The sequence below is a fragment of the Castanea sativa genome, chromosome 8 (genome assembly GCF_040712315.1).
Source record: "Castanea sativa cultivar Marrone di Chiusa Pesio chromosome 8, ASM4071231v1".
Classification (NCBI taxonomy): Eukaryota; Viridiplantae; Streptophyta; class Magnoliopsida; order Fagales; family Fagaceae; genus Castanea; species Castanea sativa.
The window spans coordinates 39,576,886-39,598,316 of record NC_134020.1 but is presented as its reverse complement, the minus strand read 5'-3'; the positions used below and the strand labels follow the sequence as shown (position 1 = coordinate 39,598,316).

The following is a 21,431-nucleotide window of genomic DNA, read 5'->3' as shown; positions in this document are numbered from 1 at the left end:
TTTTTCTTACATATGGTTCTCATAATCATATGGGACTCGTATATATGTCATGAGAGAGATGATGCATATGTAAAATGCTTAACAAAATAATTTTTGAATGCAAGCATGGTCTAAACATTGTCTTTTTTTTTTCTTTTTTTGTTAGGGTCTAAACATTGTCTTAATTACTTTATATTGTGGCTGGATAGTTTAAACCTCATTGCCGAAGTGGTACAAAGAGCAAATGAAAAGTCCTAATGGGTTTCACAATATAGTACTCCCTCCGCCCCACTTTATTTGTTATCTATTCTATTTTGGAATGTCCAAAAATATTGTCTTGTTTCTAAAAATAAAGGTTAATAATTTACCAATGTTTCTATGATACCCTTACTTTATTTTTAAAACTATTTGAAAAGAAAATTAACTAATATTTAAAAATAAATAAATCTAATTGAGGCAACTTTTTAGTTGCCTCATTAAGAATAACTCTTTTTTTAAAAAATTGATAAATTTATTTAAGAGTAATTTTATAAATTTATATATTTTTATAAAGCAGATAAGATAATATTTTTCTAAAAATTTGACTTTTTCAAATAAGATAAATAAAGTGAGACAATAAGAGTAATTAAGAGCGGATAGGAGTAATATAGTTTCGATTGACGTGCACAAAAGTAATGTAGTTTCGAGTGACGTGCACAAAAGTAATACTACATTCGTAACATGCATTGCACTGTTCCCCTCGGAAAGAATTGGCATTTTCGATTGTCGCCGGCCTATCATGTTTATATGACAACTCTATACCTTTCAGATATTTTTCTTCATCAGAATTCAATTCCCACCTATTCATAGAAGCTTCCATAGATAGAGAGAGAGAGAGAGAGAGAGAGAGAGAGTAGCTTTAAATGGGTTTTCTTACGCAATCTCTTTTCGTTTCTTTTTTGGTGATCTGGGGTTGACAACATTCAACGTGTTGCATTGGAGACCTAATAACTTTGCTTATATTATATACTTGTGTGTGAGACTGAGATGTCCCTTACGAAACTGGATCAAAATGTCAACAGTTGAGAATCACCCCAGGTGAGGATTATTAATCTCAAATTGGCATAACATCACCTTTTGTTTCAAACTCAAATGCCCCATTACTGAACATTTGGAAATGAAATATGAATTACTCGGAATAAAAACTTGGAAGAGGAATTCTTTGTAAAGAACACCATTTTCACATTGCCAGCATCAAATTATAAATTGATGGAAATTTCACCAAGAAAAAAAATATATATGGACAATCCTTCCCTTTATACAAGAAGATATGGAAAATGAATTCTACATTTACAGGGGCTATATGTATATATATGAATAATATATATATATATATTTATAGCAACTGTACGTTATCCACAGGGTCAGATGAATGTGTCGCGGCAAGGAGAGCTGCTCCAACGCCTGATCCATCTTCTGTGACCATAAGAGTGACATGTTGAGCAGCTTCTTCCCCCAATATTTCTTTCATGGCTTCATGCAAGTATTCCCTAAACATTGTATAGCTTGTATATAAACCCCCTTCAATCGCAACAACTGTTCTTTTCATTTTAATATCACTTCTACTCCTCCCACCCGTGATCCCACCACTTCCATCCCGGCCGATCTTTTTCAAGATACCTACAATACCAGCAGCTGCCAATCGGGCAGCCCTACGAGTCACCACATCACATACCTTTACAACGAGCTTTCTAACCTTTAAAGGGACATCAGGAATCTGAAATGACAAAAGCCCATCGAATAAACACATTATCAAAGAACCAATTTATTCATTTGAGGATAATTATTCAACCAGGAAACAGGAAAACTGAATGGAATAGTTGTGTCTACCTCCAATGTGTCTTTCAAGATTCTTGCTACTTCTGTCAACTCAGGAGAGTCATCCTCATGCATCTCAGCCATCAATGGTGTCCTGAAACGAAAAAGGGAACAAAGTTATAACCTGTTGCATTAATTGAGTGTTCAGAAGGCATTAAACTGTATTACAAGCATAACAATCCTGCAAATAAATGCAAAAGAATATGCTGAATATCAAGGAATCCTAGTTTAGGCACATGTAATTGTATGCTTATGTAATATCATTATTATTTTCAACTTGCCTTTAGCTCCTAGGAGTAACAAATCTGGTTCTGATTAACAGGCTTTTAAATGTTTAACTATATCATTATTCCTTCCCGATACAATTCAATTCATTGTTCCTCCATCTAAAGCACCTCGCAGATTTTTTCAAACACTCCTTCACATTCTCACATTCTCACAATCTCCAAATGCAAATGCATATGTACTTAGCTGTACATATTTCTATAAGGTCACTATTACATCTGATGCCTAGACATTAAATTACAATAAATGTCAAAACACAATTAATCCTTTTCTAGCAGAGATACAAAACATCAATAGTCATGATAAAAATACCATCAAGCCAAATGAAATAACATCAAGCAAACATAAAAATTTTACCTATGCACACAGACAAAACAAAAACATTATGCTTGAGGAGATCCTCATTTTATTTTTTACTACCCAAGATTTGCTATGGTATTCTAGTATCAGACTCTACACTTAATATTTTAGGAAGCTAAACTTGCATCTTTATATAGAATTAGGAGTCAACAGGAAGCAGGATTGAAAGCACAACATAGCAAGAGTCTCATGTGAGCAACACAAATGCAAATATATTTGTATCTGCATACATTGTTGTGCATATGAGAGAGAGAGAGAGAGAGAGAGAGAGAGAGAACCTCAAAATAAAGGGCATTGATAACTTTGGAAGAGCATCTCCGAATATATCTGCCTCATGTGACATCCTCAGAATTACTCTCCTCACAATGTCACCAAGATACATTCCTGATATCATTTTCTCAAAGCCCTGCACAAAATATCATAAATTTGATTTAATCCCCAAACATTAACAGTAATGGTAACTGGGAAAGCAACCAAACCTAACCTGATCATTTGGATTAGGGCTATCAGCATCTAGCTCGATGTCATAAGAAGTTCTTGGTAAATGGGATGACCAGAAATTTCCCCATTCCATGTTGACAACCTGATGCAAATGAAGATGGGTCGATGTTTACAAATATATAACAAAGTAAATCAATTCATCAGATAAAAAATCTGATGATGTCTGTCTAGAGACATAAAGAAAGGATACCATGCCTCCAGAAGTTGTAAGAAGCCCTTGACACTTAATGATTGCATCTGTCCGCTCCAAATAACAGGCATTTGTACCTGTTCCAATTATAACTGCAGCAATAGTGTCTGGATCATGATAATGTCCAAGAGCTAAAGTTCCCACTGTATCATTAACCTGCTTAAGAACATAAATAAAATTATGCACAAAATCTAAGTGCTATAGTTGCACAAGTGACTTGAGATGTAAACAAACACAAACCAATTACATGTCACATTGCATGTTCTTACACATGCATGTCATTAAATAGTTTAGAATTTAGAAGTGCCTAGATTGATGGTTTACACACAAACACTAAGGGTCTGTTTGGACACCGTTTATTTTGCTAAAACTGAAAACTTATTGCTGAAATTACTATAAATAAAAGAAAAAAGTAGTTGAAATAGTACAGTAGAGCCCATGAATACTACCAAAAAGTGCAGTGGGGCCCATGAATAGTAGCAAAAATAAGCTGAATAGTGAAATAATTTATAATTTTCATTGCTTCCCAAACACACACTAAGATGGGCCTAAGCCCAGTAAGCTTGAGGATGAGTTGAAGGGGAAAATTGCTCAAAATAATTAGATCAGAGGATTAAAAATATGTTGTTATCATAATGAGATATCCTCATATCCACTGTCTGACACAGAAACTCTGTAAAAATGGTAGAACAAATCTGTATGAGCCACAAGGAAAGCTCACAAAGTCATACACGGCTGACCAAGAAACCACTCTAAGTTCAATCTTTATATGATAATACTACACATTGATTAAGCCAATCTACTCTAACTAGATTTAACTAAATATTTCATAATCATCACATAAATTCATAGAAAACACACATCATAAGCAGTACATACATATGGCCGCTACACTTCTCTAAAAGATTTTTTACAATACTAAGATATTGATATCAACTTTCAACGCTGAAAATGGTCACTATAGCATCATTTAGGATCCTAACAACCATATCTTCCTGCCACTATTATTATTGATCAATGACTCGTACAATATCAATCACTTCTTTTTTTTCAGTTTGTGCAAAAATGTAGCACTTAATTTCAGCACGTCGCTTAAAAGTAATAATAAACATAACTATATTTTAAAAAGAAGAATAACTGCAAGGTAATCAGGGACCTCCCTTAATGGACAATATCCTTTATGTTCAAAAATAACGCACAAAATATGTTATGAGTTAAAGCTATCAGAATGGCGGTTAATGTCTACTGAAGAAGTAATGATATTACCTTTTTTTCTGATAAGTAGTAATGCTATTAACTTTTGACAGTTTTCCCTTAAAAGAATTGAGATATTTTAACACGGTGGAATAGGATAGCAATATCCAAAAGAAAGCTATAAACAATACCTACTTAGGTCAATATTAGTGGCCTAAAAACTTCTAAAGATCTATTGTGTATCACAGCTTCCTCAGAAACTATTATGATTGTATTAACAGCCATCATATTAATTACTGAGAATGTCCCAGCAAACACAAGTCTATCTCAATTTACTTAACACAAAAGACATTAATTATGTAGTATAACTAGGAAAAACGGACATAAATCAAACACGTAACCACGTCAGGCAAAGATTGACCGAAAGCTACTATAAATTTATGTACAATTTCTTGGCTCAAAGATTATGGCCTTCAATAGGGCTTAAAGTGAAACACAGATTCATGTAGCTAATTAAATTTTTAGATTAAGGTCTAGTTGTGTTTAAATTTTTTTTTTTTTTTTGGGTTACTTCATGCATTCAATTATTTTCAATTAAGGCGTAGTTGTGTTTAAATATATATATTTTTAAAATTTATCTTTATGCGTTCAATTATTTTCACACAGCTTAAAGGAGTTGCAGCTTTAACCAAACAATCCAAAAGTAAATATATAAACTCTGCATACCACATGTAAGCAAGAAATACCATCAACTAAATCTAAATCATGTAATGCCAAGGCTTGCGCATATCATATGGTGAGCCAGCTTTCAAATCAGGTTAAAGCAAATTACAATACGCAAACACACTTAGAACATAATAAAGCACTATTTCAAGTCAATGTTCACCATTAAGAGAAGGTAAATTGTACAAGGATGCTAAGACAGCTTACCAGTGCTGCTACCCGCATATTTAGGCCTATTCTGGCCATTGCTTGTTCTAAATATTCAGAAACCTCTCTTCCAACCTGACAGCCAGAAAATTGTTCACGCCACATTACAATAATGTATCAAAAAAATTTGATATTCAAAATGTTCAGACCATAAAGCAAGGTCATGCTTATTCTTGATCAGTGTTTAGATTGATTTGGTGATATTAGAGCTGATTCAAACTGACTTCAGCATTAACAAAAAAGTTTTCCAAGCAAATAATCTGTTGCCTTTCACAAAATTTCTAAAATTATGGAGCTTTCAACGTACAAGTTACATGAATATAATCTGACTAACCGTGTCTTCAATGCCAAATCCTTTTGTCCATTTAATCAAAATGCCTGTTGAAACAGACGTTTGCTTCACAGGAAAAGAGAACGTAAATCCAAGTTCCCTTCTTCTCATCAGTGTAGCGTCCGAAACATCTCCTTCTTTTTCAACAAACTCCTTTAACAATGAAGCAATAAAATCAAAGAGATCCTGCAATCAATAAAAACACATTAGCTTGCCAAAAATGTAAGTAAATAGTATGTCATAAGATTTCAAAGAAATGCTTAATGTTAATACAATATTTGAGTTACAGAGTTGAGGACCTCGCTTGTGCTGGTCATCAAATGTTGGGGAATGGGTTGCCGCTCCACATCTGGTTCTAGGATAGACCTTTGACCTCCTAGCTGAACTCGCAAGACCCTAAAATTAGTACCCCCAAGATCTAGAGCATAGTAAATTCCTTTCTCGCTCCTGTTGAAAAAAAACAAAAACCAATATGAATTTTACAACGTTAATAAGTGCAAGCTTTGCTAGTTACAAACAACTCATACACTGATGGAACAAGATTTTACATCCATCCCAACAAACCAAACTTCATAATCAATGCAGAAGCGAAAACAACAATAGCATGCATTAATAAAATAAAACATAAATCTCCCAGCAAAGTTACTTCCTAGACGAAACCAAGTAAAAACCTGGCACCTTAAGGGCCCATATAAGCCCCCCAAATTTTCAAAAAATTTAACTGAGTTAAAGATTATTGCAGAATCATTTTAGTGACATTTTAAAAGTAGAACCACGTCTACATAGGAAAAAGGATTAAGAGAGAATAAAAAGATTCCAACTTTTGGAATCTTTAACAGTTATTCTGCAACAATATTATCGCATTTATAAAACTTATATAAAAAGAAGTGAAGGGGAAAAGAGCCTCTCAGATTCTGTAAACCATATCTGCAAATTTTTGAACAAATTATTCCCCGATAAAGTAGATTTGATTAATCAAAAATGTCAAATGTTCAAACGACAGATTAACATTATAAGAGATATTATACATAATTTGAAAAGTGAATAACTTTAAAACATCCCAATGCTTTAAGCCATGTGTATCAGTTGTCTAGAAGAAGAACCCACCAACAACATTAACAAACAAATTTGCAAAATAAGGAAAAGTGCAAGCAAAAGAAGACCATACTTCTTAGGGAAACAAGAACAAAACCGAAATGACAATATTTTAGATTGAAGAATTTTAAAAAAAAGTAAATAGCAAAATAATTCGCAACAAACTTATACAAAAAAGTCAATCCACACGCTACAAAGTAACAATAAAACACCAATGAAGTTAACTTGAAAATAAAAAAGAAAAGACAAAAATAAAAATAAAAATATAGAATGAAACCAAAATTTGAACAAATATACAGTGCCACAACCAGTTACAACATTCCAAGAAACATGGAATTGATACATACGAGAACCAAAAGAAAACCATCAACCATTAAATCAATCCAATAAAAGAAAGAAAATATATAGATATATATATATATATATCAAAATCCTAAACGCATTTTTCTTTTTTTAGCTCAACATTCAAGTGGACAATAGAAGAAGCCCCAGAAACAACCCCCCCAGAAAAAGAACAAAAATTGAACCAAACCCATTAAGGAAAAAGCCAAAAGAAGCAAAACCCAAGTGGGAAAAATATGATAAGTGAGAGTACCCATTGGGGAGCGTATCAACAAAAGTGAGCAACATTTTGAGCTTGGAGCCACCTTCAGAGGCAAGACCAGCGTGCATCTCTACAGCCATGGCATCCACCACTTGCTTAAGCCTACCCACCGTGGTCTCACACCCTTGTTCAAGCTCAGCCAACACTCCCACAACTCTCCTCCACTTCCTCCTACTTTTCACTCTCTTCCCCACCACCACCGCCGCCACAGCACAAGCCGTAACCGCCACGGTCACCGCCACCCCCACCACCACCAAACCCCTCCCCATGCTCCTCCTCCTCCTCCTCCTCCTCCCCACCTCCGATCACTCACACCATCGAAACACGACGCCGTCTCGCCCACGCCCGTTTCGACCGGCTCTTTTGGGTGTTCGCCGGACTTTTTCCCCGGCGGTTTTGACGGCCACCTTCGCCGGTGACGCGGTGTAGATTATGTGTTCGACGAAATGGCCAAGAGAGAGAAATAGAGAAAAGGAAGGGTCTTTGCAATAAGGCTTGCAAATGTTGGAAAGCGAAGTAGGGGGTATTTATAGACATTCCCTAAAAGACGGATTTGCCCTCCGTTACCTTTCGAATTCACGGATTTGTTATAAAATCTTTGAGGATTTTTTTACCGTTCTTGAAAGGATTTTGAGGTTAATGAGAACTTTGACTTGTGTTTCTTTCTTTCTTTCTTTCTTTCTTTCAGCTTTGTTTTGTTGTGGTGAGGGTTGCTTTTGTGGGGTTGGTGCTCACTTTTGCCCTCTCTTCTTATCTCTAATTACAATTTTACCATTTGTTTTTTTTTTGCTTTGCAATAAACTAAAAATTAATTAAAATTTTTGGTTGGTGAGTTACTGTGATTGAGAAAAGTTGGTTAAGCTATTTGAAAGGTCGAGTTGGTTGTTTTGTCTGGTGGATTAAGACCTCTCCAATTAGAAAAAATGAACACTCGTGTTTCTTTAATTCAAGTAATTTGTTACTATAACTAGAAAAATTTTATCTAATAATGATGTGACTTCTCTCTTATCAATCTATCTATCTTTTTTACTAGTACTCCTACCGTGGTGTCAAAGTGTTTTGTGTGTGTGGCAAAACACCGATGTGCACCACAGTGAGAATGATCATCATATTGATCTTTGAATTAAAGAATTGCCAAAGAATCCAACAATAGTAATTACAATTTACTTCCATCATTAATTTACTCTTCCACATATTTTTCCTTCTACTATTACCATTTATGACGGGTTAGTAAATTATATAGTTACAACCACTTACAGAATCCAAAAAATCAAGGGTTCGTATGATAAGAGATTTCTAGTAATATTGTTATTATTTTATGAAAATATGTATAGATGAAAAAATATATAAAAATACGTGTAATATTATTTAAATACTAAAAAATATTGTTTAAACAACAATACTAAATACCCTCCAAGATTCCTGTAACTCAGCTGGATGATGTTTTAGGGTATTTTCGAAAAAAAGATTATTGGGTGTTTTATATAGTTTTGTAGACTATGAAAGGGAAAAAGTAAGTAATTACACAGTATTAATACTATAGATTATGAAAAGTGGAATGCTAACCGTTTACCAAGTCGTAGCTTAAGTCTACTACGTGACTTTGGGATGACAAGTACGTCGTGTCGGCAAGAGAATGATTTGATAGCTAAAAAAAAAAAAAAAAACCCTTATATATATACACATATATGTCTATATGATAATATGAGAAAGCTAATGAGTTTTACTATTTTTTTCAAGGTGGGGGACTCTATGTAAAAATGTAAACATAGTAGAAGTAGTTGTCTACTGTAACGTCTTTTGGTGTCTCATAAAGTAGGCAAATAATTAACAGCTAGAGCCTAGAGGTGTGTAATGTCGTTTCGTTGTCTTGTAAAATAAAAACTAAAATATACCTATATGTTTATTATTTACAATTTTTTTTTAAAGGTAGTTTTAGCTAATGGTTTCGGTTTCCGATAATTATTCTTTATAATCAAATTAAGATATCAAAATTTAGGTATAGGCAACAATCAAACCTTAGATCCTTCCAATAATAAAAAAAAAATGTTTTTAATTTTTAATGATAAACTTGTTGATTATCGAAACATATATATATGCTATGTATGTAAGTTTGATTGATAATAATATATTATTCTAATTGGGATACTTTCTCTATCATGATTCATAACCCTCAAGCATATATGGCAAATATTTTGTTAGGAAAATAGGTGCATTTGATAGTTATGTTAAATCATCAGAATTATATAAGAAAGCGAGTATTGCATAACTCTTTCGGTTTTTTCTTTTTTCTTTTTTTTTCTTTTTTTTCTTTTTTTTTCTTTTTGATGAATGCATGACCGTTTCATTTGTGTGTAGCAGTTGTCACCGACTCACCGTCTAACATTTATTATATATCAATTCTACCTTCTTCAGTCAAAAAAAGAAAGAGAAATTATTTGAGACCTAGAGTACTAGTAGGCTTTGAAAAAAGAAACATCCCATTTCTATATACTACATAATTTATATATTCGTTTAGGTACCCCTTTTTATGCCAAAAGTATTTTAATTCAATCAGTATTTCCTCCTAGTGTGTCTAATGGAATTGTGCTCTGTTAAGTTTCCCCTGCCACAAACTATCTAATTATTTAATTTATAAAAAAAAACTATTTTTTATTATAAATTATACTGTTTATAAGCTATATATAAAATATACAATAATCATGTTCTCTAGTTTAACTCTCCATTCTTGCTAGCAAATGGAATTTCGATCCTAAATAATTGATTTTACCTTATTAAAATCACATGGCACTCCCTTTCTTTGGTTAAGTAAATGATCATTGAAGAAGGTAAAAAAAAAATTCTTTATCATTTTACAAGTTTGTCATCACAACTTTTGAGATTGTATATGCGTGTATGATTATTGGAAAAAACAAATAGTAGCAAAAAAACAAAATTGTTTTTATCCATTCTACTACTCAATTTTGAGTAAAATGTTACTAATATGGATTGAAAAGGAATTATATTATACGTGTTCTCAAAAAGGCATCATGGTTGCCAAAAACAGCCTCAAAGGTCAATAACATTTCTACTAGTTTAACAACATCAAGAGGTTTTCCAACTGGCATATATGCTGGAACTAAACCATTTCGAGGCCAAGGCCCCATAATTTTCTTATTGTAATATATTTGGTTAAATTTGAAGTTAAAATTTTTTTTTTTAAGGTTTTTTTTGGGGGGGGGGGGATGAAATTTGTTCAAAAGTTAAATTTACATCCCTTTCAAAATGAAATGGGTATAAAAATATAACTCATAAAATGGAAATGGCTAACCATACCATATATATTCGATGGACCCCATAAAAATGACATTTTTATGTAAAGTTAATTGATATTAATGTATTATCAATTTATCATATTGAAAATGCCAATCACCTTAAGAAGTATTGGCAACTTATTCACATACCACTAGTACCTTAAGATTTTCAATAGTCAATACTACCCATGATATCCAGTGTGACGAGTGTTCTTGCCATTATATCTCCTCTCTTTCTCTCTCGAAATAATTTTGGATCAATCTTATTAATGATTTTTTTCTTAACTACAAAATTATCAAACTATGTGATGGAAAAATATATCAATTTTTTTCTTTTCTTTTTTCTAGTTAATTTAATCATTTCAATTATAAGAATTAAAAAAAAAGGGAGGCTACCTATATTTATAGGTGTAGGGACGATAAATCCAATATTACGCGTGTATGTGCTTATTAGGCCAGAGGCCTAATCTGAGGACATTAAATGGTCCGAGGATGGAAAATATCGACCCAAGAGGCTGTGTTGGTAAGTAAAGAGGTAAAGTCTGATCAAGATCATCCCGAGAGGTGGTCCGAGGAGGAATCCTTCCTCAACTAAATAAAGTTGAGATAGGAAAGTGTTGTTCGCCATTCAAAAGCAATGTTCTAAGAGATCCTGTAAGTAAAGGTATGCATGGTGGATGTACAGGATAGGAAGAAGAGCTATGAAATATCCAAGATAAAACTGATACTACCGCATTGAATGCTCTACAGCTAACCCTCTGGCTGCATTAATGGGAAAGTGATGCTTGAGTATCAAAGTTCAGCTTTACAATTACTTTCAAAGACTTCAAGGAATGGCTGATGGGACAAGTATCAAAACCAGTAATCTGATTCATACGTGGAGGATGTAGAAAAGAAGAAGGATGATATAAAATGAGGGGGAGACATTCAGAAAAGGGGATCGAGAGAAATAGAGAAAATACTGTAGACTGGATATCTTTGTAATCTTCCTTTAAGAAGAAATAAATATAAGAGCTAGCTCCTCGGCTTGATTCCGATGACAGTTTTTCATCATATAAACCAGTCCATCAATACTGTTTTGTGATCTTGAGCCACTTCCGTTGTTAACTAAGCCCATAAGAAACTAGATTTAGAACCCACTTTCTACAAATTTATTGTATTGAGCTCTTTGGGCCTATACCCTTTATATTATTGGGCTTAAGTACAAATTGCGACCTTACAATAAGTATTGACATTAATATAGCCAAGATTTCCTAGAATCAATTATTTTATAAAAAACATTATATTTTTGTGTAGTTTAGGTGAACAAAACTTACAGAAGGCACCATTTTCATGTCTTTTTTTCTTTTTTCTTTTTTCTTTTTTGCTTTTTCTTTAAAGTCATCAATTTTATCATTTTGTAAGGTTGTTGAAGTGATTTTAGTTTTTGGTTCTCAATTTGTTATTTTTTTCTTTTTTCGTGAATTAGGTCCCAAATATGATACGTGAACAAAATTTTATTCACATAAGAGAATTTGGAAAACCTTCATAATTAAGAAAAATTGGTATGAAATTTAGTATGAAATTAATCAATCACATATGATTTTTCTGGGATTTAAAAAAAAAATGTCAAATTACATCTATTCTTTTTTTTTTTTGATGAGAACATCTATTCTTAATATATGATTAGGTTGAAAAGTCTTAAGAAAAAGTTATAGATGGTAGTTTTATTTTTCATGCCTTAATTTAATCTTAAATTTTTATATGATTCTCATTATTAAATAATTAAATGATTTTGTCATGCTCTAGCTCCTAAAAAATTAAATCCCTATTCCATACCTGCGTACATGTTATTATAATTTGAGATGGTTCTATCTTAATGATAATTAAATATATTTTACCCAACTCCACCAAAAAAGGAAACAAGAGCAAATTTATTTCTAAACAAAGAATGTGCTTTGCTTTATAAAATACGTGGAATCCTAGCTCAATGGTGTACCAAGTTGTTTATTATAGTAATTTTTTTTTTCAAATAGATAATTACGATATGCTATTAATCCTGCTGTTTGAACTCTTTTACCCCTAAACCTCCAAGTAATTTGTGCATTAGCTCACAGGAATCATAATTTATAACTAGTAATTAATGGTGCAAGAAACTAAGTTTTTATTCGGATCAGATGTGATGATTATATTGGCAAGAGTTAAGATCATCCACCAATTTTTGTTCATGCATATTATAGTGACATTATTATGAGTTTATGACAATAAGATGTCTCCAAATTATCTATGTGCTTTTGGACAAGAGACGATTAAACCCATAGCGATTGCCTCAATCATTGGTGTACCCTACAATAATACAATTTAGGTTAATATGTCTCCAATATATTCCTGTTTGTAAATAGTGCAAGGAAATAAGATGTCACCAACTAAGTTTGTTTTGCAATATGATGGGAAAGGACCAAAGAGAAACAAAGATTTGTGTTTAATTTATATATTATAATGGCACTATCACAACAAGGTATCCAGATATGCAGATTTATATAAACCTCCATGGCACATAATAGCCATCACTAGATAAATATTTTATATAATATATATATATATATATATATATATATATATATTATTTGTTTATTTAGAATCTCACTAGAAGCTCTCCTTACATCATTCTAAAAAAAAAAAAAAAAAAAAAAAAAAAAAAAAAAAAAAAAAAAACCTCTCCTTAAATCGAAGATACAAAAAAGAATTTGTGAATGATCTGGTTTCAATAATTAATAATTTTATTCTTGTTTTATTTCAAAGTAAAGATTGGTATTAATGCTATAATAACAAATAGGGTAAATTGCAAATTATACTCCTAAAAATTTGGGGGTGATTGGATTTTATACTTTGAAGTTTTAAAATTTGGATTTTACCCCATAAGGTTTGGTGATGTTTGAATTTTATACCCTAATGCTTTAGAATTTGGATTTTACCCCCTTATGTTTTAGGAATGTTTGGATTTTACTTCCTAAAATTTTGAGGTATTTGGATTTCACACCCTAAGATTTCAGAATTTGGGAGTGTAAAATATAAATAACTCTAAATTTTAAGAAGTAAAATCTAAGTTTTGAAACGTCAGGGTGTAAAATTCAAACACCCTAAATTTCAGAGGGTAAAATCCAAATTTTGAAATTTCAGGGTGTAAAATTCAATCTCTCCCAAACTTTAGGAGTGTAATTTATAATTTACCTTAACAAATATTTGTGTATTTGAATTTGGTTCATTATATTTATTTATTTTTGGTTTGGTCCGCCGATAAGGAATGATAGGAGTTAAAGGCTATGCTCAACACAGTTGGAATAGTTATTATAAAAGCACACGATAATCTAAGGTCAATGCCAATTAAATCTAATTTATATTCAAGACAAGCTAATATTTCATAGCATGGGTAATTTATTTCTCTACATCTACACACCTGGTTAAAAACCTAGTGATCAAATGGACATCAATCCAATTCAACACCTATAAATTTTGCTCATGCTAGGGTTGTGATAAATCATTATATCATGAGATTTGACAACAACCCCTTAGTCCAAATTTTTTATTTTTTATTTGTTAGTTATAAATCTTTAACAAACTAATTAGTGTATGACACATATATAGGGAATGGTCCAACACAAATCTATAATAAATCGTTACTTTATCACAATCCTCATAATATTATGTTAATTGTTACCCTATTGCAATCCTCATAATTTTTTCAAGCTTAAAACCAATTATAAACAAAATATATAACACTAAACATAAACATTGATTGAATTAAAAGTTCATACACAATACACAAATTTTTTACCCATAGATGGCTAAAAAATCTCCGGGGTCCTTGTAAAAATCTTCTTTGTCATTGATGAAACCCCAATATCTAATCACATGCCATAGAAAATGGGGTTCCCCACTTCTCAGTTCCCAAAGATATTGCTTATTACCATTAAGAATTTATGAGGTTTTTTTTTTTTTTTTTTTTTACAGAAGGGGCATAATAGTAAAAGAAGACAAAAGCTCTCAAATTCCCCTCCACCAATAACAAACACCAAATTGCTCTCTTTCTCTCTCTCACCCTGATGATTCCCCAGAGAAAGAGAAAGAGAAAGAGAAAGAGAGATCAAAGACTAGAGGTAGAGTAGGGGTCCCCCATTTGCCATTAAATAAAAAAAGAAAGAAGAAAAAGCAAAGGGTACAAAAGGCACTGAAAAGTGAAGGGGTTGGATGGGTTCCAAAATTGTGTGTATAATATTAAGGTTGAGTTGAGGCCTTGGGTGGGGAGAGTTTCTACATTTGGAGACAGCTGCTTTTCAAATTTATTTTAAATAAAAAAGGCAGAAACGGCGACGCTAGCTGCGTATCCGCCGCCGTACTTGCCAGCTGTGTCCCGCTATGTTCCAGCTGTGCTCACAAATAAAGCTTACCACCCCCCTCGTACTATCTCACCATTTTCACACTTTTTTTTTTTTGTTAGATCCCAAAAAAAATTAATCACATGCAAAAAAACAAGACAAATAAAAACAAAAAGAAAACCCATATTTCTTCCTTTAAAAAAAAAAAAAATTCTTTGAACTCTTCTTCTTTCAATCAATCTAAAATCACAATATTTCCTCAAAAAAAAATATAAAATTACTATAAATTTAATAATATTTTTCACAATAGTTAAAATTGCAAGTTGTGATTGGTCTTCAACAAAATTTGGCATTGGTAAAATTGATTTTACACTGCTTAATCACAATCTGGCATCTTAACAAACTATGAAGTTTACTAGGTAGCATTAAACATTGTTGATTTTATAGAGAATGATAGAAAATGTCATCATGTTTACAAAGCTCTTGATAGAAAACTCATAAATATGTGCTTGATATACATTTTTTTTATTCGATAATTATAGTAACTCACAAATTTTTCTATCAAACAAAGACACTAATTAGTTTTTGGTATAAGCGATTTTTTTTTTTTTTTTGGGTATTCAATAACTATAGTGACTCACAAATTTTTTAATAAGACCAAGATATCAATCTATTTTAAGTGTACATAGAGATTAAACCTCATATATCTTATTTAACCACAAAAAACTTTACTAGTTAAGTTAACTGAAACCCACTTTAAGTGTAATATTTTGATTATCTATACTACTATTTAAAGGGCTTCCCCTATTTGAATTCCTCATTTTTTCGTTCGAAAATGCCCCCATACCCCTATGTTTAAGTAGAGACAAAATTAAAGGATAATTCGGTAAAAATACAACTTTAACTTCCATTAAAATATTGTCTAAAATATAGAGTCACTCTTCGGTTGATTTTTAAATTGCTTTATTCACTTACAAATTAGATTCTCAAAATATAAATTATATATATATATATATATATATATAATAAAAACATAAAATTTTGTTTTGCTACAAAAAAGGACCACTAAAATAAAATAACAAAAAAAGCTTCATCGCTTACGCGAAGAGTAGTTATGTAATAAAAATAGTAAATTAATATTTTTTTTTTAGGTCATGTATCTTAAATTCTTAAATTAAATTCAATCATGTGACACATTAGTTAGGAAAACTCAACCTTGTGGTTTATTTGCCTTATTGGACAAATCCTTTGTGTGTATAATTGCAACTTTTAATACCACATGATTGAATTATACAAAACTTAAATAATTTTTTTTTTTTTTTTGAGAGAGTACCAATCAGTTTTTGGTATAGGCGGAAATTGAACTCCAAATTTCTTATACAACTATCAGAGACTTTACCAGTTGAGAAAACTTGAAATCTTACTAAGAATTGTATCACTTATAATAAAAATATAATGCACATGATTATTATGAAAGCAATCTTTTATATATATTCCTGGATTTTTTTTTATAATCTTAATTAGTGTATTTAAAATAATATATTTTTAGCAAGTTAACAAGTTGTATATCTGTAATTGTTCGAAAAACTGTGGATTTATTATTACTTTTGTTCAATAGATCACTGTTTCTAAATTTTTTTCTTTTTTAAAAATGTTTTTCCTCTTTTTCTTCCAACAAAATCTTATCTGGGGTCTGGAAGATGGTTCTCCTATCTGTTAGATTCGTGAATTATTGATGAAACTAATAATTGATTCCAAATCGTTTGGTACAACCACAGAAGAAGGTATTGGCACCTTTATTATTGTCTCTTTTTAAGGTCATAATACATAGTCCAAATTAAAAAGGTACTCGTTAACGAAGTATGTTTGTTTTACTTAGTTAATTACTTAATTGACTGATAATTTTGGATAAAGTTTTACAATTTCAAAATAAGTAATGTTCATATGAAAAAAAAGGGTTATATATGTTCGTCTATTATATACAGAATATAGTATAGTATATAATTATAAACCTCGTGAATTTGTATTATTTTGGTTACAATAAATAGTACATTTTCTACTCTAAGTTTGGGTTAAACAATATAGACTAATGCATTAATTCCTTTTCAGCTAGTTTTCTTTTAAGTTGAATTTTTTTTTTTTCATAAAAGAAGATCCAAACAACACCGTACATGTAATACCCCGATTTGATTTTATGATTATCACCGTCATCGTCATTATTAATATAGAGTTGAGGTACTATATGTGTATGAACAATAAGATAAGAGTAGACAATTTTGTGGTGCTACAAATAGGTGAGAAAATTAAAATTTTAGTGCATACAATTTGGTGTGGCAATTAAAATAATAAATAAATAAATAAAAGAGGAAAATGTTTTATGGGCTTCTTGGAGACTAAAGAGATAAGCTCAAGTGGGTTTTAAACTCCAACCCACTACCCCGCCAAGCCTACATCTCTGATGCCTTAAAATATAAGATGGAGAAAAATATAAATTAGGATTTTCATAAGAAGAGTTTCATCAATAAGGAGGCTAGGAAGTATATTTTTCCCTTGGAATTTAGAACATATACAATTGAAAAGACAAAGAATTTGTTCAAGGTATGATTTCTCATTGTTAGAAACAAAAATTAAAAAAAGGTTTGCAAGATTATTCCATATGAACGCATGATGAGCCTTTAGAAATTCTGTGTCTTACAATTTTAGTAATGTCGTTTGGATAGGGCCAATATATAGATTAAAAAATTCTTGTTTTTATGTATTAAGTGATTTTTCACGAAATCCCTATTTGCTCGAAACAGTGCAATGAATAGAGATTTTTTATATAGAAATATATAAAAGGATTTAGTCTCAAAAGTTCCTGGAGTTAACGCAACCTTAGAGTTGTGCTGAATTCTTGAATCTTATTGTAATCTATAATATTGTTTCAAGTTTCAAAAATTTTAATCAATACACGCTATAGGTTGCTAAGTCCTACAGGTAGAGATTTTCTATGGATACTATAAATATATATTTGGATCTTATAGAGTGTTTCAGGGCGGCCTAGAATATTAATTGTGGTTATAGAAATTTGTTTGAACTCTAGTAGTACAGATTAGTTTTGGGAAAATATTGTTGCGGTGGGACTTTGATAAGAAATGTTAAATTGCTTAATTTAATGGTATATACGAAAGTAGTTTTCATACCTAATTTTTGTAGGACAGTAGGAAAGAAAAGGTTTGTAAGGATTAGATTCCATGCTTACTAATTAAAGCATTCTTTTGTTTAGAGCTTGTGGAAGATTTAAGTGTTCAGCTGTGTTCAGATGTATGAGCAAGAGAGGTAAGTAATTAGGTATAATAGGCACAAATTTTGTTCCTTAGGTTCTTAGACGTCACAGATTTTCAAATGTTATGTTTTTAAGCTTACATTTTCTAAAGTTGATCAAAAGCACTTTTTTGTGTCATTGAAAGAGAAATTTCAACTTTTAAATAATATTTTAAAAAGAAACTTTGAATTTTCAATGAAGTTTTGAACATCTAAATCTCATTTAAAATGTGATTTATAAACTAAACTATTTTCAGAAAATAATTCAGTTTCAAATAAATTTTCTAAAAAGTTTCTTGTTCTTTAAGTTTGTTTAAAACCAAGTGATTTCAAAGTCATATTCTTATTTTCCAAATGGTATTTAAGACATTTCTTTTAGCAAATTGGGTTTTCAAGCTTACTCGAGAATTGTAAAATTATTTATATAAACTTTTCATTTTTTATTCATTCCCTAAGAAAGTCAATCATCCTTTGATTTATGTCTCAATTCGATATTGTGATTTTCGATATGCCTCTTTATTTGGAATAATTGTTAATATTAAGAAAATTATTTTATTTTTGTATAAACTTTGTTTTTGTGTTATGTGACTCAAAATAAGTGTTTTTAGAATTGATCAAATATATGTGTAAATCCACTCACAGGATTGTATATGAGAATATGTGTTGATCCCTCACTAGCAGGGGTTAGATATTGGTATCCGCTCACAAGATTGTATGTAAGAATATGTGATGTGTATATGTGACACTATGCTCTGATCAATTTCTTGTATGTGTTTTCAAATGACTTTAAGATTTGATTATATATGTATTAAGTGGTTCTTTATATGTTTGGAAAACTATATTTGATATTTTGAGTAAAATTGTGAAATCAAACTCGTGCTTTACTTGACTCTATTTCGTTATGTATTCTATATAATTACTTACTAGATGTGTATTTTGTATAATTATGTATTCCGTTGCTCATCCCATCAATTACTGTTTTCAGATTAAAGTGTAGTTGAGAATATAAAATCTTTGGATCGCTTTCTAAGGTGCAAGGTAGAGCGTGAAAGTTGTAGGCGACTTCAATATTACTTGAAGACTTATAGAATTTTAGTTACCTTTATTTTATAATTCATGCTTTATATAATGGAGATTATTTCCAATTTGTGGAGTTTAGATTTTTGTAAGAGGTTTTTTTAGAGTGTTGTTTCTTTGGAGTTTTAATTTATTTTGGATTAATTATATTTATTGAGTTATATAAGTTGAACAAGTTAGTCGTGCATCTAAGTTTATGTTCTATGAATTTGGGTCGTGACAATACACATGTACGTTAGGTATCAAGTATCAACAGCCATAGTGCATGCAATTTGGCGATTCAATAATTATCATATTTTATTTCGTTCTTAAAAATTAATTTACTATCAGATTATAATCTAGTTTCCCACTCCCTTGTGTGTGTGTTCAGTCCGTGACTTTCTAAAAAAAAAAAAAAGAGGTTACAATCTAGTAGATTAGATGTTTTACCAAAAGTATTATTATTGTTTCCAAAATGACTATATTTAGTAAATATATTGGTAGATTGATAACGAAATTTTGTTAAGAGTTTGATAATTTCGTGACATCAATTGGTCTCATTTAGGAGGATAATTAGAATTCAAATGTCCATTCCTTCACTTATAATATTTTATATACAAAAAAACTAGATTGTATGCATTGTTAAATGATATCCAAAGTAAGTTAAAAATGTTCTTTGATTGAATGTCGATCTTTACTTTCAATATTATTATATTTGGTATGGTGACTTTTTTTTTGAGTGCAAGGTATGGTGACTTTATAGTTAAAAAATAATGGCAAATTTTAATGTTTTACTAAAATAATCTCTAAATCTTCTTATTTGTACATACTTGTCGTACTGTGGAATTCAATAAGATCAGCTAATAAAATAATTTTGAAATCGAATAAGTAACTTGAGTTGGACTCTTACCCATATATAAAAAAAAATGAATCATGTTAACAGGTGCTCTTAAGGCAATTGTTAAATAAAATATATTAGGAAAGTTTTAATGTCATTTTCATGGAAAATATAAAAAGCCATCAACATAAATAATTACTGTAAGTGCACAATTGCACCTGGACCCAAGAACAGTTATGGGCTCAGGCCCAATGAGCCTTAAACAATATGAATTTGTAGAGTGTGGGCTTGAAACCCAGGTTAGAAGTGTATGAGGATGAAATGACAAACTAAAGATTGCAAGTACTTGGAAACAAAAAGGAGTAATGTAAATAGGCCTCCTCGGACGTAAGCCGAGAGCTGTTCTTATATTATATCTCTCTCTTTTTCCTTGTTCTTTTTAGGTTACAAAAAGTTCCGTCCTGTTTCTGTTCCAGGTCCCTCCTTAAATACTCCTCTTTTTAATACTTTATCCACGTGTTGCCCCCCAATTCCTCCCTTAGCCTAGATATTTCTTTTCTTAGTGCCTTTGAACAGTAACTAGAAGTTTCCCTTCCACTGTTTAAGTGTCACTTCCTCATTAATGCGGCCAGGGTGGTAGGTGCAGGGTCTTTAATGTGGAGGTAGCAGCCTTTACCTTTGATATTCTTCCAACATCGGCGCTTCTAGGACATTCAAGGGTTCTCTCCCTTTAACCATTGGTCTTGACCGTATCATTCCCTAATCTTTACCATGAAGTCTCGTGTTCTTTGATGTCGATCGAGGGGAAAACCATCCTCTACCGGATCCTCGGATCCCCTGGCGTATAGGCCGACCCATAGCACCAACAATCTCTAACCCTGGGGTCGTCGGCCTTCCTTAACAAGGCCCAAAAGGCCCACATTCCCACCAGGATCCTTTTGCCCCACACAATAGCCCCTCAAAACTCTAATTTTCGACATCCGAGGAGAAAAATAGGGGTTTTGATCCGACAAGAACCCGCTCTACACACTTTATAAGTGACGACACGTGTGGAAATCGTTTCGCGTCCCAGAAGATGACACTTGGCGGTTTCATTTTCGAAACGCGCGCATTTATTACCGTAAGTTACTCTTTGTCTCCCACGCTCAACTATGAGATGGGCATCGAACGGTTCTCCTCACTCCACGAAATTTTAGGCGGGACGGACATAATTTTCGAGGCCTCCTTTTCGCACGTCGTGACGCTTCGGAACCTCGCGCC

General features: G+C 31.7%; 1 protein-coding gene across 1 annotated transcript; it reads right to left on the bottom strand.

Annotated features, from left to right (window-relative positions):
- Positions 1 to 1,185: 1,185 nt before the first annotated feature.
- On the bottom strand, positions 1,186 to 7,825 carry LOC142608016 (hexokinase-3). The gene is made up of 9 exons (XM_075779721.1): positions 7,318 to 7,825; positions 5,927 to 6,074; positions 5,631 to 5,813; positions 5,297 to 5,371; positions 3,173 to 3,328; positions 2,966 to 3,064; positions 2,760 to 2,887; positions 1,849 to 1,930; positions 1,186 to 1,735 (listed from the first exon to the last, which is right to left on the bottom strand). Exons 1-9 carry the CDS (start codon positions 7,593 to 7,595, stop codon positions 1,355 to 1,357), a joined length of 1,530 nt encoding a protein of 509 aa, XP_075635836.1. The 5' UTR covers positions 7,596 to 7,825; the 3' UTR covers positions 1,186 to 1,354.
- Positions 7,826 to 21,431: the final 13,606 nt, after the last annotated feature.